Below are 17,996 nucleotides of genomic sequence, written 5' to 3' on the forward strand. Positions count from 1 at the left end.
AATAAGAGAGGTAACCAAGAACACAGTTGAGCTCCAGATTTGCCTGTTTGGAGAACAGAGAACCAACCATCACTGTTATCCTACAATAATCTAGAGGCTTGATGGCAGACTGGCCATACGACACATGAAAGCACATTCAGAGTTGGCAAAAAGGCATCTAAAGGACTCACTGACTATGAGAAACAAGATTCTCTGGTCTGGTGAAACCAAGCTCTGTGGCCTCATTTGTAAGCATCACATCTGGAAGAAACCAGGGATTGCTCATCATCTGTACAATTCCATTCGAATGTTGAAGCATGGTGGTATCTGCATTATGCTGTGAAGAACAAAGTACAGAGATCTCCTTAATGGAAACCTGCACCAGAGTGCTCTGGAGCTTGGACTGGGCCCAAGGTTCATCTAACAGCAGGACAATGACCCAAAACACAAAGCAAAGATAACACAGGAGTAGTGTAGAGTTAGTAGCATTTGTGGCTCAGCCAGCGCCTGGACTTGAACCCAGTGGAACATCTCTTGAGAGACCTGAAAATCCAGAGAGGATCACCATCCAACCTGACAGAGCTTAAGAGAATCTACTGAGAAGAATGGCATGAAAACCCACAATCTGGGCGTGTGAAGCTTGTCATGCCATACCCAAGACTCCAGGCTGTAATTGCTGCCAAAGGGGATTTACCAGGATACTGAGTACAGGATTTGAATACTTGTGCCAATGGGATATTTCAGATGTTACTTTTAATACATTTGCAAAGCAAGCCTAAAATCCTGTTTTCACTTTTTCATTCTGTGGTATTAAGTTCTGCTTGATGAGTGAAAAAAATGAATGTAAATGAAGTCAGCACGAGGCTGCAATGTAGTCAAATGTGTAAAAAGTGAAAGGGTCTGAATATGGATGTGGACAAATTTGATGAATCCACAATTGTCTCTGAAATAACTTGAAACTAACAAAAGTAGTTCATTTGGTATTTAACAAAAATTGGACATTGCTTTAGAATTTTGATTCAACAGAATATGTCAAATAATAACACAAATGAATATGACATGGTCAAAAATGATGGGACTCTTAACCTTCAAACAAGCAATTCCGGGAGCACTCAATAAGACTTCTGCACCTGTCCACATGTTGTTTGGCCTAATCTTCCTGAGCTAACTGCTCCAGCTGTGTCAGGTTTGAAGGGGATCTTCTCCAGACTACATGTTTCAGTTCTTTCCATAGATGTTCGCAAGGATTCAGATCAGGGCTCATAGAAGGACGCTTCAGAATAGTCCAATATTTTGTTCTTAGCCATTCTTTGGTGCTTTAAGCTGTGTGTTTTGGCTCATTATCCTGTTGGAGGGTCCAAGACCTGTGACTGATATAGAGCTTTGTGACACGGGGCAGTACGTTATGCTCCAGAATGAATTGATAGTCTCGAGATTTCATTGTTCTCTGCATAGACTCAGGGCACCCAGTGACAGTGGCAGCAAAGCAGCCCCAAAATATAAGCGTCTCTCCTCCATGTTTCACAGTAGATATGCTGTTCTTGTCTTTGAAAGCTTCATTTTTTCATCTGTGAAAATAGAGCTGCTGATTATTGCCAAAAACTCCAGTTTTGTCTAATCTGTTTAATGGATATTCTCTCAGAAACTTTATGGCTTGTCAATATGCATTTCAGCCAATTCCATTCTGGCTTTTTTATGGTTTTCATTCAACAGTTGAGTCCTCTTGAGTCTTCTCCCACTAAGCCCACTTTCACTCAAAAAGCAACATATTGTGCAATCAGACACTGACGGACCTTGCCCTTGGCATTCAGCTTGTATCCCTTTGGGAATTGCCCTTGGCTTTTTGTCTACCATTCTCACTATCCTTCTGCCCTTTCTGGGGTTGATTTTCCTCTTGTGGCCACATGCGGGGAGGCTGGACCTTAAACTCCTTAATAATATTTGCAACTATTGTCCCAAGAACATCAAGCTGCTTGGAGATGGTCTTCTAGCCTTTATCTTTAACATTTTTCTCTATCGTTTTCTTTCTGATCTATTCACACTACTCTCTTCTTTACTTTCTCTGGTCAATGTTCAGTGTGGAACACACAATGATACCAAATGGCTGAGTGACGACTTTTATCCATTAAATAGGCTGAATGACTGATTGCACAATTGGAGAATGTGTGACACTAATCTGGGAAATCTTATCTAATCTTATTTATCTTATTTATGATCTTTTCTAGGGGTACCAACAAATGAGTGCAGGCCATTTTAGAATCTCTTTGTAGAATAAGCCACACTTGATCTCTCTCCACACTTGCTTTGCTTTCCTCAATGACATGTCAAAGCCATGCGGGTCTACAGGGGACAATTGCTTTTCATGCCATCACTTTGCAGGAGGCATACAGCACGCTTCCAATGAGCTCTAAGGGTAACAACAAATGTGTCCATGTCTGTAGTTTTTGAATCCACTCTGTGCAGATGTTACAATATGTGTGCACATTGCCACACTCAGGTCCTTCCTAACCATTTGTTAGTTCACAACATTTAGTTCCCAGTCTTGTCAGTTCTATTCAGAGTATACCGAAGATCTGCCCAGTCATGTGCTACGTGATCGTGACAGTCTTATCTCCATCACTGTGTGCACTGACAAAAATACTCATTCAAGCAGTGTCAAGTGGAAAATATAGCCTCCTGACAGAATGGCCCCTCTTCATGTATAAAATGAAGCCCTCAGACAGATAAATGACCAGACCAGCAGTTAGAAGTAATATTTAATCATGTTTTTTGTCAATTTTCTAGTAGAGAATTTGTTAATACCTAAAATATTCTTATCAGCTTTGATTTTCCTACCACTTAACCTAGACCTGCAGGTTGTTTTTGGCTTATTTTCTTAAGCTTTTTGCATAACATTTGGCTGAGAAACAGATAGCATGAATTGACTGAAAGATTCCTGTGTCGTCAGTCTGAAGACTAATAGTTTTGTTGCAGTTGCAGATCATCCAAAAGACATAAGAGTAAAAAAAAAACAAAAGAGCATAAAGAATCTGGAAAGACAAGGTTTTCAGCTGAGTTTTACTCTTTAGATCCCGGATATTCAAATCTGCCATCCGGCACTGACAGTTCTATTATCTGCCCTCTCACTGGCAGGGTGCCATTCACAACAGGGACATGAATGAACTTATTTTTTTGATTATGTAATTTTCTGACAGAGACATGGATGGGGGGAATTGGGTTAGGTATATGTAGTGATGCACAATAGGATCTGTGGAGATAAAAGATTTTTTAAATACATAAATGGAGCACTTAGGTGGAGGGGCAGATTTCAGAGTGGCAGCATGGGGTGGTAGTGAGTAATTAGCTGGCCAAGCATTCATATGTGGCCAATTGTCTCATTAGCACTCAGCAGTCCGTAAGCGCAAAACTTGTGCCCAACAGAAGGATTAAAGGAGCCTGAACAGGAAGGGAGGAAATGAGACGGGCAAGAAAAGTAAAGGCAATATTAGGGGGGTGTGAGCTGGCATGTTGGGGAGGAGGCAGAGCGGTCATTGACCCTACGAGGGAGTGAGAGGAATGGCTCTGTAAGGGCAGATCACTCACGCTGGGTACCTTGGAGGGGCAGAGAACAATTGAATTCTCTGAAGACCTGCAGACACCATTAGGGAGTTGGGCTCTGGGCATACCAGCCAGTGCTGAAGGAGACGGTCAGGATGGGAGCCACAGGGTGAGACTGCAGCTGTCGGTGTCTGGTGTCTCCACCTGAGTGTAAGACACAAAGGGTGAGCTGAGGGAGATGGAAAGCAAAAGATGTCCTCCTCTGATGGGAGTCGAGGAAACATGATGCCTGCCGAGTTATATTATTGGACTATTGCAGGTTTTAGCTCTACTGAAGAGCACTTGTTTTTATTATAGATTATTTATTTACTTATTTATAATGGAGGGGCATTGCACTTTTTGAATGCTATTATTTAAATATAAGCACAATTTCACTTTGCACCTTCCTCCCTGTTGCTGTTAGGTGTCCTCATTGCACTGGCTCATCTTGGTTATGACTAACCTGGACCATCACAAGGTTATAGTTAAGTGAGGATTGAATACCCAGACTCATAACTCCCACGTGTCTTAATCACTCCAGGAGATTCCACTGCCATTTTATGTATTTTGTTCCTTTTTACCTCTCCTTATTTCCTGTCTCTAACTCACTCTGTTTCTTTTTGGCTCTTATTCTGTCTCCTCTGTATTGTCTTACCTCTGACCATCCACTACTTTTTTTTTCCAGGGTGATGTCCTATAGCTTTCTGCTCGTCCTTCTTTTACTACTTCTTGGTTTCCTTTTCCGTTCTCTTTCTACCCCCCTTTGATACATCTTTTACCCCAGTGGATGCAGAAGGTATTCAGACCCCTTCATTTTCTGTACACTTTATTGTGTGGTAGATTTAATTTGTAATGGTTGAATTTGCCATTACTGCCCATCAGCGTGAACTCAATAACTCATAACAAAGCGAAAACATATTCTCAGAAAGGTTTCCAAATTATTAAAAATCAAAAGCTGAAATATGGCATTCATGTAAGTATTCAGGCCCTTAATTCAGTACTTTGCAGAAGCCCCTTTGGCTGCAGTTGCATCTTAAAGTCTTCTTGGGACAAGCTTTGCACACCTGGATTTGCGCAGTTTATTCCATTCTTGCTGGCAGATCCTCTGAAACTCCATTACATTGGACTGGAAGCATCTGTGGACTGCCATCTTCAGGTCTATCCACAGATATACCATGGAATGTAAATCTGGACCCTCACACTGGTTCAATCCCATTTGAACTAGTGTGGTGCTGAGGTGTCACCTGTTGCATGGCTGCACTCGGGTCCTAATCTGGGGTCCGGAGTTTGTTTGTCATGTGATTGGTGCGGCAATGCGCTGTATCAGAGTGTGCTCCTAACCTCCTGTACCTTGTCTGGGCCATGCAAGAACAGACAGAAATTTGTCCTGAAGCCACTCAGCATTGCCTCGAGTATATGCTTTGGGTCATTGTGACGCTGAAACGTCCCATGAACTCTGTAGCAGGTTTTTTTTTCCAAGGACCTCTCTGCATTTGGCTGCATTCATCCTTCCCTTCGGTTCTGACCAGTCTCTTTGTACCTTCGAATGAGAAGCACCCTATAGATTGATGCTGCTACCACCATTGTTCATCTCAAGGGAGCAGATGAGGGACAATAGCTGGTCTTTTTCAGAAGTAGTTCTTGGAGACCTGCTGAAGGAATTCATGTTTTCTCTTATCAGACCACAAAATATTTTCCTCAGCTCTTAAAGTCTGAGAATAGCTGTTTGGCAAACTTTTACTCAGGACTGGCTTTCATCTAGCCACATACAGTACATACATACATACATACTGTAGATATGAAAGGCACTATATAATAGATAGATAGATAGATAATTTATTAATCCCAAGGGGAAGTTCACATAATCCAGCAGCAGTATACTGATACAAAAAAAATATATTAAATTAAAGAGTAATAAAAAATGCAGGTAAAAACAGACAATAACTTTGAATAATGTTCCCCCGGGTGGAACTGAAGAGTCACATAGTGTAGGGGAGGAACGATCTCCTCAGTCTGTCAGTGGAGCAGGACGGTGACAAAAGTCTGTCACTGAAACTATACCTCTGCCTGGAGATGATCCTGTTAAGTGGATGCAGTGGATTCTTCCTGATTGACAGGAATTTGCTCAGCGCCCGTCGCTCTGCTACAGATGTTAAACTGTCCAGCTTTATTCCTACAATAGAGCCTGCCTTCTTAACAAGTCTGTCCAGGCTTGAGACGTCCTTCTTCTTTATGCTGCCTCCCCAGCGCACAGCATAGAAGAGGGCGCTCGCCACAACCGTCTGTTAGAACATCTGCAGCATCTTATTGCAGATGTTGAAGGACGCCAACCTTCTAAGAAAGTATAGTCGGCTCTGACCTTTCTTGTACAGAGCATCATTATTGGCAGTCCAGTCCAATTTGTCATCTAGCTGCACTCCCAGGTATTTATAGGTCTGTACCCTCTGCACACAGTCTTCTCCGATGATCATGGGGTCCATGAGGGGCCTGGGCCTCCTAAAATCCACCACCAGTTCCTTGGTCTTGCTGGTGTTCAGGTGTAAGTAACGCCTGGTTGATGGTATGCTGCTAAGATAGTCATCCTTCTGACACTTTCTGCCATCTCAGCAGAGGTCTTATGAGAAGCGCCTTGAGCATGGGAAAGGTTCTATATAAATAAAATGTATTATTATTATTATTATTATTATTATAACAAATGATCTGAATACTTACTGTAAGAGCCATTTGCTAGTTATTTAAATTATATTAAATGTTTGCCTATATATTAATGCATAGTCTATGGGAATTTCTTATAACCCCCACAAGCTGAATTGAATTGATATATTCTAACCATTTCTTGTTCCTTTGACCATAGATTATTAGTCTCAGTTAGTGACCTTCCTTGCCGTAGGTAAGGCATGGAGGGCACACGGTTTCAAACTGCACCTTGGCGTGCTGAGCTGTATGTGCAGAGCCGTACGTTTTGAACATACTAAATGCGAAGTACAGCATAGGGAAATAACTCATCCTTAAGTATAGAAACAATTGAGGTTGAACAAGAAGAAACATTTTCCTATTTTTTGCCTTTTATTCTACGTGCATAACAACTCTTCTCTATTCTTGTGTGGATTGTTTTCTTGAATTTTCACTAAACCTTTTACAATGAACTTTTGGACTGAGAAGTTTCTTTGGGCACGCATTTGGCCCATGCTTGATCCTGCCTTACCTTCCAGCACCTACACTTGCAAAAATGAGAGATTTCAATATTTCATTTTTAATACAGTTGCAAACCTTTCAGAATTCCTGTTTTCACCTTGTCATTATGGGTTATTGAGTGTGAATTGATAGCCATTTTAAATCAGATCTGTAGCACAATAAAGTGTGCAGAAAATGAAATGATGTTGAGTACTTTCTGAATCCACTGTAATATTGGATTTTGCCTTCTCTCGTCTCCATTATTTTATCATCTTTTCTACACTCTATACATACTATTTACATTTCTGCTTCTTTGTATACTCTCACTTCTTCTTTGCTCAATTGCCTCTCACTATCTTAGCTTTCATCATTGTCTGCCTCTTCCTCTCTCCTCATTTATTTTCTCTTCTATCTTTCTACTCAACTTTATATATATTCTCATCTTTGCTTTCATTTTCTGCTCCATTGCCTTTCTTTCTGTCTGTTGTTCACCGTTGTCTCTTCTTCAATGTATAATGTACTTAACAGCCATACTTGAATGATAGCAGAAAAGTTACTCAAGTAATTAAAAGATTTTCCAATGTGAAAACTTCTCATGTTGAAGTTTGAAAGCATCTGATATTATGCATGAAAAGTATCAAAAGTCTGCAGTGGGCTGGCGCCCTGCCCTGGGTTTGTTTCCTGCCTTGTGCCCTGTGTTGGCTGGGATTGGCTCCAGCAGACCCCCGTGACCCTGTAGTTAGGATATAGCGGGTTGGATAATGGATGGATGGATGGAAGTATCAAAAGTGAAAGTAAATGTAGGATCTCTACTCTTTTTATATCCATCCATACATTTTCAAAAACTGCTTATTCAAAGCAATGTCTCAAGGAAGCTGAGCCTATCTCAGCAAGCATTCGGTGCAAGGGTAGGAAGAAGCCCTGGGCAGGGCATTGGCCCATTATTAAGTGAACATACACGTCATGGGCCCATTTAGCATCGCCAGTCCACCTCACCCATATATCTTTGAACTGAAGGAAGTGTATCCTGCTGGGGACACTCTTTCTCCCCTGCCTTTCTTGATGTAGAACAGAGCCAATACCATCCCTTTTGTAACCAGGGTGGAAATAAGTACAAGAGAGAAATATTGTACAAAAAGAGATATACATTTAACTTGCTTTTAAAGATAACATTCATTCCCAATAATACAGTATATAATCCTGTATATACTGTATACATATTGAGGCCAGAGAGAAGCCAAGGGGCATCACAGCCAAGTGGGGAAATGCTGACAACCAGATATCCCATCCGGCAGGAATGTCAATGGCATGGAGCAGGTGTTTTATTAACTTTGTGCTGTATACAACTCGTGTCTGTAACAACTTCATTATCTGCCCTTCCACCTAGTTTGGTATCATCTGCAAACGTAACCAGCTTATTCATTTTATTCTTATCCAGATCATTTATGTAAATTGAAAAGATCAGTGACCTCCATCACTGAACACTGAGGGACACCCATCTTAGTTTCAACCAATTCTGATAAATTTCCTCTCGTCAAAACCCTTTGCCTCCTGTGTTTTAGTCAATTTTGTACCCATCTTCAGACCACACCCTGAGGTCTGTCTATTTTTAGTTGGATTACTAAACAGTTGTGTGGTACCTTATCAAAAGCCTTCTGAAAATCAAGATACGTATATCATATACACCTCTTTGATTGTATTTTTTGTTGTTTCCACATAACTTTATTGTGCATTTTGGTATTTTGGGAAATATTCATACTTATAATTTGTTATTTACTACTATACTGTAAATCACATTATTGTATTATTATTTTTTTGCATTAGAGTATCATAAAAAAGCCAAAGCCTCTCATCTCTTGGCTTTGTGGAAGACTCTGATTTATCTTCGGCTTATGGTCACTTTGCATTCATGGTGTGGCTTCAGGATATCCGACCAGTGTTGTGGTTACCCACATGCATTCCAGCGCATTGCTTTTAAGAGTGCTGCTGCAGAGGAAAGGAGGTGGTGGTGGTGGTGGTGTGCTTTTATGTAGTGGAGTGTTCAGAGAAGCACCTTATTTGCCAGAGAGCAAGTCACCTGTTTGCAATCAGACTCTGGTAACTAAAATGCTAAAGGGCAACAGCAGCATTATTTGCATATGCTAATGAGCCCCTTCTTACAGAGATTTCCTGAAACATGAGCATGAACACCAGGCTGGATTCAAAAAGCAAGCAAAAAAAGATTGTTAACACAAATTGTTTTCAGGATTTAGTACAAAAAAACGTGTTCTTCTTGTCCTACAGCCAAAATAGGTTATATCCTATTAGGTCCACATTTTTAAGATTCCTTTACGGATGAAATTTTGCCATCAGGGCCAAACCCATGTAGGGCATTGTTTCTTCATTTAAACACAGGGTCGTTCATCATGAAAGAAATGCTTTCGACAGACATGGGGAGAGACAGAAATGTAAAAAGCTACTCTTTTAGGAAAATGAGTTTTTGCATGCTCCTCATTCCCATTTGGGCATATTGTGTTATAGATGGACAGGCGGCACAAACAGGTGACAAGTGTGTCTTGTCTGAATGTCCTTGTGGTTCTTCCTTTAGTTTTTCAGTTCTTAAATTTGTGCTTTTTTCCACCAGGCTGGTTGATGACCGATGTGTTGTGGAGCCTAATGCAGGGGACCTGATCAACCCACCCAAGAAGTTCAGAGGTAAGTATAGTTTTGCAAACTGCACCCATCAGAGGAGTGACTTATGCGTACTGGAATAGTTTCTTCTTATGTAGTGTATGAACTGACCATGAAAGTAGAAATCAGATCAATTCAACTTATTTTTATATAGTGCTCATCTCTGAGTGGAGGCTCAGAACTTCTCAAAAAGTGTACTGGTAAAAAATATCTATAAAAATTATTCACTCCCATTGAAGGTTTTCACATTTTCTTCTTCTTTATCTTCATCTTGAACAGCTTTCTCCATACAGCTTGGTCTTGCACTTCCTCGCCAGTCAAGCCCTTTTCTTTTAGATCTTCTTTTACTTTATCTGTCCTCCTCCACTTTGACCTCCCTCATTTTCTCTTCCCCTTTTCTTCCATTCCCATCACTCTTTTGCCCACGTATTCATCGTCTCTCCTCATCACATGTCCATACCACTTCAACCTTCTTTCGTGTCCTTTTTGATGTATCTCTCCCACTTTTGCTGTACCTCTAATTCTCCCATTTCTTATTCTGTCCTTGTTTGTAACTCCTCACATCCATCTCAACATTCTCATTTCTGCCACATTCAGCTTCTTCTCCTTTGCTCCATTTTCTAACCACATCTAAGCTCCATGCACCACTGATGGTCTTATCACTGTCACAAAAACCTGACCTATTACTGTCTCCTTAATTCTTCAAACCCACAATACTCCTGATGCCTTCTTCTGATGGTTCCACCCACACTGCTCTCTGTGAGTTATCTCTATATCTAGTTTTCCATCTTGGGCTACCACTGATCCTAGATATTTAAATGTATCTGCTCTTTTCGACAGACCTCCCTGCAGGCTAACGTCTGATCATCCTTAAACATCCTGATCGTCATTAAACCTGATATAGTCTGTCTTCTTCCTATTCATCTTCAACCCCCTTTCTCCAAAGCCCTTGTTCGTTCTTCCAACTTCTTCACCACTTCCTCTTTTCTGGGGCTACACAACACAAAGAGGTAAAGACTTAAAGAAGACCCCTGTTGCAGTCCTCATCTAACTGAAATCTTGCCTGTTACCCCAGCATTGCTTTTAACCTCAGTCCTCACTCCTTCATACATAACATATCCTGGACAATCCTCACATACTTCTTTGGTCTTCCTTTCTCTCTCGTGCACCTCCAGACTTCTCGATGTGGCACTCTATCATAAGCCTTCTCCAAACCAATAAACACCATACACAAATCTTCTAGCCACCATGGGGGAAACCAGTGATAACAGATATAATTGGTTAGTCAGTCATTCTCCAACCTGCTATATCCTAACACAGGGTCACGGGGGTCTGCTGGAGCCAATCCCAGCCAACACAGAGCTCAAGACAGGAAACAAATCCCGGTCAGGGCGCCAGCCCACTGCAAGACACACACACGCATCAAGCACACACTAGGAACAATTTAGGGTCGCCAACGCACCTAACCTGCATGTCTTTGGACTGTGGGAGGAAACCAGAGCTCCCGGAGGAAACCCACACAGACATGGGGTGAACATGCAAACTCCACACAGGGAGGACCTGGGAAGCGAACCCATGTCTCCTTACTGCGAGGCAGCAGCGCTACCGCTGTGCCACCGTGCTGCCCAACATAATTGTTTAAAACTAATTGCAATTATATGCAATTATAATATAATTATATATAAAATAATTGCATAAGTATTCAAATCAGTATTTAGGAGAAGTATCTCTGCCAGCCATGTGACAGCCTTGTGTCTATGTGCATAGGTCTCTCTTTCTCTTTGTCACATTTGTACATTTTGAAGCTGCCATTTTCCCCATCCTTCTTTGCATAAATGTAGCAGCTCAAGCTCTCTCAGGCTGCATGGGTATCCCGAGTGATCAGCCTTTGTCAAGTCTAGCCACAAATTCTCAATTGGATTGAGATCTGGACTCTGACTTGGACACTGCAGGACATTCACATTGTTGTTTTGCAGAAATTCCTATGTAACTTTGGGTTTATACTTGAGCTTGATGTCTTGCTGGAAAACAAAATGTCCCTCAAGGTGAAGGCTTTTTTGCAGAATGCATGAGGTTTTCCTCCAGGACCTTCCCTGTATTTTGCTGCATTCATTTTACCCTCACTAACCTTGCTGGTCCTGCTGCAGTAAAGCTTCCCCATTAGACATTTATTTATATTTTTGCCTTTCATCCACACTACCGCACTGGTTTTTTTCCTCTGAAAATGGCAACTTTTGAAAATACACTCCAGAGCCTCATATATCTGACAACACCTGCTCAGCATTGCAGTATGAATGGGTGAAAGTGGAGATCTTTGAAAACCAGGCTCTAATTGTGCTCTGATTGGTCTGTGCTTATTATGTGGCCCTTCCCTGATTGGTTACTGCTGATTACACTTTCTCAGCTGCCTTATACTTGTGCGTTACTCTCAATAAAAAATCCATCTTATCATCAGCTTAAAGAAAATAATTTTTTTTTGTTTTTTGTATTCATCATTGTTGTTCTCCTTATGTAAACACAATCTGCAATTGAATGTCTAGTGTGGTGGACACTCCCTCTTCCTGTTTCAGTGTAGACGAACAGCTGTGTCATATGCGTTTTTGGTCATTTTAATGTGGTCACAGATACTTTTGGACGTAGCTTTAGTCACCATATCCCTGTATATTCCAAAAGTCTGTAAAGACCACGGCCCTAGACCAAAATCTGTCTATATTGACTAAGTGTCACATATCCAAACAATAGTTTGCAGTGTGTAATTTCACACGTCTTAAAAGCCCACAGTTAGGATTTTTTTGCGTCATTGTGTGACATTTTTTAGAATTCTTCATAAATTATAATTGCTATTGAATCATTTAAAGTGATACTTTTACCTCATGTTTGTGATTTGGCTATGGTACCATTTTAGCCACCCCTTGGCACATTTAACATTGGTGTGTGATGAAATTAGTTTTTGCTAACTGAAAAATTCTGATACTGTTTATTTTTTAGATTTAGCTAAAAAAAAGGAACTTTTTGTCATTTAAATCTTAGTACTGTATAATAAATATACAGTATATTGGAGACTAATTAGGCTTGTTTGTCAATGGTACAATCCTTTGCCCCCCAAAATTATTAAAAAGCATTCCTCTGAATATTACCCTTCAAGATTTGTAGGAACGAACTGTTACATCTGTCACCCTCTTTTGGGTCAGTGTTGAACTACAACAACAACAACAACATTTATTTATATAGCACATTTTCATACAAAAAATTTAGCTCAAAGTGCTTTACATAATGAAGAATTGAAAAATAAAAGACACAGTAAGAAAATAAAATAAGTCAACATTAATTAACATAGAATAAGAGTAAGGTCCAATGGCCAGGGTGGACAGAAAAAACAAAAAAAAATCCGGACAGCTGGAGAAAAAAAAAAATCTGCAGGGATACCAGACCATGAGACCGCCCAGTCCCCTCTGAGCAATCTACCTAACATAAGTGGAACAGTCCTCTGGATTTAGGGTTTTCACGGAAGGACTTTAGAACATTAGAACAATCTAGACGAGAACAGGCCATTCAGCCCAACAAAGCTCGCCAGTCCTATCCACTTGTTTCCTCCAAGAAAACATCAAGTCGAGTTTTGAAAGTCCCTAATGTCTTACTGTCTACCACACTACTTGGTAGCTTATTCCAAGTGTCTATCGTTCTTTGTGTAAAGAAAATCTTCCTAATGTTGGTGCGAAATTTACCCTTAACAAGTTTCCAACTGTGTCCCCGTGTTCTTGATGAACTCATTTTAAAATACAAGTCTCGATCCACTGTACTAATTCCCTTCATAATTTTAAACACTTCAATCATGTCACCTCTTAATCTTCTTTTGCTTCTTTTTCTTTTGGCTTGATGATGATGGTCATGTAGACTTCTAGCTTTTAGTCCATCAATGTTGGAGCATCATGATGCTTTGAGTAGGCGGTGGTGGCGCAGGCCTCCACCACAAAGAAACCGGAAAAAGAAACAGAAGAGAGAGTAGGAGTCAGTACGGAATTTACAGCCACCATTAATAGTTATTATAATGAGTTGGAGATATAGAGTATCAGGATTAAATTAAATTGAAATTATTAAAAGGCCATGTTAAAGTAGTGTGTTTTCAGCAGTGTTTTAAAGTGCTCTACTGTATTAGCCTGGAGAATTCCTATTGGCAGGCTATTCCAGATTTTAGGTGTATAACAGCAGAAGGCCGCCTCACCACTTCTTTTAAGTTTAGCTTTTGGAATTCTAAGGAGACACTCATTTGAGGATCTAAGGTTACGATTTGGGATATAGGGTGTCAAACATTCTGATCTATAAGATGGGGCAAGATTATTTAAGGCTTTATAAACCATAAGCAGAATTTTAAAGTCAATTCTGAATGACACAGGTAACCAGTGTAGTGACATTAAAACTGGAGAGATGTGCTCGAATTTTCTTTTCCCAGTTAGGATTCTAGCAGCTGCATTCTGCACTCGTTGCAAATGATTTATGTCTTTTTTGGGTAGTTCTGAGAGGAGTGCGTTACAGCAATCTAGACGACTGAAAACAAACGCGTGAACTAATTTCTCAGCATCTTTCAGTGATATAAGAGGTCTAACTTTTGCTATGTTTCTTAAGTGAAAAAGTGTTGTCCTAGTGGTCTGATGAATATGCGATTTAAAATTCAGGTTACAGTCAACAGTTACTCCTAAGTTTTTTACTTCCGTCTTGACTTTTAATCCTAATGCATCAAGTTTATTTCTGATACCCTCATTGTATCCATTATTGCCAATCACTAAGATTTCAGTTTTCTCTTTATTTAGCTTGAGAAAATTACTATTCATCCATTCAGAAATACCAGTAAGACATTGTGTTAGTGAATTAACAGTGTCTTGGTCATCAGGTGCTATTGATAAGTACAGCTGTGTGTCATCAGCATAGCTGTGGTAGCTCACGTTGTAACCTGAGATAATCTGACCTAACGGAAGCATGTAGATTGAGAAGAGCAGTGGACCCAGGATAGAGCCTTGTGGAACACCATATAGGATATCATGTGTCTTTGAGTTATGATTACCACAACTCACAAAGAATTTTCTCCCTGCCAGGTAGGATTCAAACCAATTAAGGACCCTGCCAGAGAGGCCCACCCATTGACTACGGCGATTTCTGAGAATATTGTGATCAATGGTGTCAAATGCGGCACTAAGATCTAAGAGGATGAGAACAGATAAATGGCCTCTGTCTGCATTTACCTGCAAATCATTTACTACTTTAACAAGTGCAGTTTCTGTGCTGTGATTTGTTCTAAAACCCGACTGAAATTTATCAAGAACAGCATGTTTATTGAGGTGGTCATTTAACTGCATAATGACTGCCTTCTCTAGAATTTTACTTAAGAAGGGCAGGTTAAAGATGGGTCTAAAATTTTCAAAAGCAGAGGGGTTAAGATTATTTTTCTTAAGTAGGGGTTTAACTACAGCAGTCTTAAGACAGTCTGGGAAGATCCCCATATCTAATGACGAGTTTACAATGTCAAGAATATTATCAATTAGCACGCCTGATACTTCCTTCAAAAAACTTGTTGGTATTGGGTCAAGAACGCAGGTGGAGGGTTTCAGTTGAGAGATTATTCTGTGTAAATCAGGCAAATCTATCCCAGTGAAAGAATTTAATTTTGCTTCCCAATCAACCACTTTTGAAGTCCATGCTTGGGTCATGACACGTTAAAGCACCTGCCATTTTCAGAATACAGCTGTAATGTTTGGGTTTTGCAAATCAGATGTCTGTGTCAGCTTTGGTGGTAAAGACTCCACCAGACTAGACCCTTGGCACACTTAATGACCAGTATAAGCCCTGAAATAATCAAGACAAGTATGTTAGGAAGTAACTGTCATAGCAGATAGAAATATAAATAAATGCTTTATTTGATCTTCTTTAGCAAGCTGAGGAATAAAGTAGCTCTAGGTGTGGTGTGTCATGTCACATGAACAGTTTGTCCCAGTTTCAGATTTCACAACCCCAAATAATGATGAAGTCATTTAACACTCTTTAAAGTCCCACTGCTGGGTCGAAATTCATTGATTTTACCACACAATGAATCCATGCAATCATTTCATGGCAATCTGCTCTCACGAAAAAACCTCTCTGACCTGTCAAGGAACATCTGTCTGACACCATAATGGATACTGCCAGTTGTCCTGTTTAAGGCAATCACTTGACTCAAAGTGTTTAATTTCATTTTATATTCTCAGAAGCTCCAGGGTTAGGTCAGAGTTCAGTAGTGTGTGAGAATCACAAGTTTTGGGTAGCTGGTGTTCTCAGATTGGGGCATGGTACTCCACACTCCATTAAATGCTGTGTCAGAATTAATCTCCATTGACTCAAGTCTCTCAAATCTCAACCGTGTACACTTCAGTTCAGGAAATATATTATGATGTGGTCTGGATTTATCATATCACACCTAAAAAATGTCATTCCTGGGTGGAGTACTTCTAAGTACGTTGGATTACACTCCAGTGTTTAGTAACCAGAGATCCACACTCACATATGCATAGACCAGAGATTTGAATCACAATCTTAATCCCTTTTATTTGCAAGTCCTTAATGTATTGGAATTTGACTTGGTAGTTTTGGAGATGCTCATGAAAGAACGCGTGATATACAAAAACCATGACAGTTAAGCAACATACATTGTGAAGAGTTACAGACTAGTACAATTATATAGGAGATATGCAGATGACACACATATACACACGTCATACGAATTCACACCTTCACATATGAAAGAACACACGAATAAGTGAGGAAGACGGGCCAAATGACTGGTTTGTGATGGCCCTGGCTCTGGGAAAGAGACTGTTAAGATATCTGTTATGTTGCTGCAGCTATCGATTATTTAAGCAATCAAGTATTCTACTAATTATTCCAACAAGGAGGAGGTTTGGAGCACGTACTGATACAGCGCAGTGCCGCACCCACCACATCAAACAACAAACAACAACAAACATTTATTAATATAGCACATTTTCATACAAACAGTAGCTCAAAGTGCTTTACATAATAAAAGAATAGAAAAATAAAAGACACAATAAGAAGAACAAAATAAATCAACGTTAATTAACATCGAATAAGAGTAAGGTCCAATGGCCAGGGGGGACAGAAAAAAACAAAAAAAAACTCCAGACGGCTGGAGAAAAAAATAAAATCTGTAGGGATTCCAGACCATGAGACCGCCCAGTCCCCTCTGGGCAATTTAAGCAATCTTGATTATACTTAATTAATCATTGGAATGGCAGAGTGGTGCATGACACACATGACAAACCAACTCAGGATCACAGACTAGGACCCGAGTGCAGCCATGCAACCACACTAGTTCAGATGGAGTCGACCAGTGTGAGGTTTTTTATGATGGCTGGAGTGCCAATTCTGACACCAATCCCCTAGTTTTCCCTGCAGGTTGGAGGGCCTACATGCAGGGCTGGATGCAGATTGACGTCATACCCAGGATGGAGCAATTGCAGGTTAAGGGCTTTGCTCAATGGCCCAACGAAGTAGAGTTACTTTTGGTGTTTACGGGCTTTGAACCGGCAACCTTCCAATTACCAGTGCAAATCCCTAGCCTCAGAGCCACCACTCTGCCATTCCAATGATTAATCAAGTATAATCAAGATGCTCTATTGAAGAGCAACAGTAAATATGCAAAAGATAAAACAAGAAAGGTCTCTTAAAATGAGCAGCTAATTGGTTTCCTTTTTAGAAAAATCAACATTTTTATTGCTTAAATTGCATACAATAATATTATCTGTCAAAACTAAGCCAATTTAGTGCCTGTGAGTGCCATGTTACATTCTGGGTTTTAAAGAAAACATTGGCCAGTGTGATTTTCTACGTTGTTGTGTGTTGGGCTGGTAACATCACTTCAAGAGAGGCCCACTGAATCAACTGGGAAATTAAAAGGGCAGACTCAGTTATGGGATTCACTGTGGAGGTCGTAGCAAAGGAGAGAATAAAACAAAACTGAGTGCCATTACGGACGGTGCTAGACATTCCTTTCTGTGAAGCACTAACACTGAGGACCTTCAGCCAATGAATCATTCAGTAAAAGTGTGTCAAGAAGCACCATAGAGGCTCCTTCATACCTACCACTGTAACGCCTGCCTAGTGCCTCAGTGGGACTGGGATTGCCAAGTCAGAAGTTTTCCTTCTCTTTAAATCTTCTTAATTTTTAGTCATTCTAGAACGTGCTCAGATGATACGTATTTATATTTACCTGTGTAGTTATCTCTCTATTATAATAAAAAAATCCTGGGATGAGACAAGACTTTTTAGCCTGGGACAAGATGTAAGAGATGCTTTCAAATCCCGCAAGACGAGACTTTGTGCCAAAAGATTTAACCACGCCTGGGGCTGGAAATAAAAGACAAAGAGTAGATGACAAAGTAGAACGTCGTAAAGAATTAAAAAACGTTACACATGCAGAGCAGTTAGAGATAATAGAAGTACTAAAATTTGAAAGTCTCAAAAAAAATTATAGTAAAGATCACATTAGCGCTAACAAATGGAAATTATTACTTGGTGAAATAACGGAACAGCGAAAAGAGATTGAATATATT

General features: G+C 40.2%; 1 protein-coding gene across 1 annotated transcript in view; it reads left to right on the plus strand.

Annotated features, from left to right (window-relative positions):
• Nucleotides 1-17,996, plus strand: part of itpr3 (inositol 1,4,5-trisphosphate receptor, type 3) — a 189,352-nt gene that overhangs the window by 43,308 nt on the left and 128,048 nt on the right. Inside the window, exon 2 of the mRNA XM_039749235.1 lies at nucleotides 9,353-9,423. Coding sequence (XP_039605169.1) covers nucleotides 9,353-9,423 — 71 coding nt within the window. The remainder of the gene's footprint in view (nucleotides 1-9,352; nucleotides 9,424-17,996) is intronic.

This window comes from Polypterus senegalus, chromosome 3 (genome assembly GCF_016835505.1).
Source record: "Polypterus senegalus isolate Bchr_013 chromosome 3, ASM1683550v1, whole genome shotgun sequence".
Taxonomy (NCBI): domain Eukaryota; kingdom Metazoa; phylum Chordata; class Cladistia; order Polypteriformes; family Polypteridae; genus Polypterus; species Polypterus senegalus.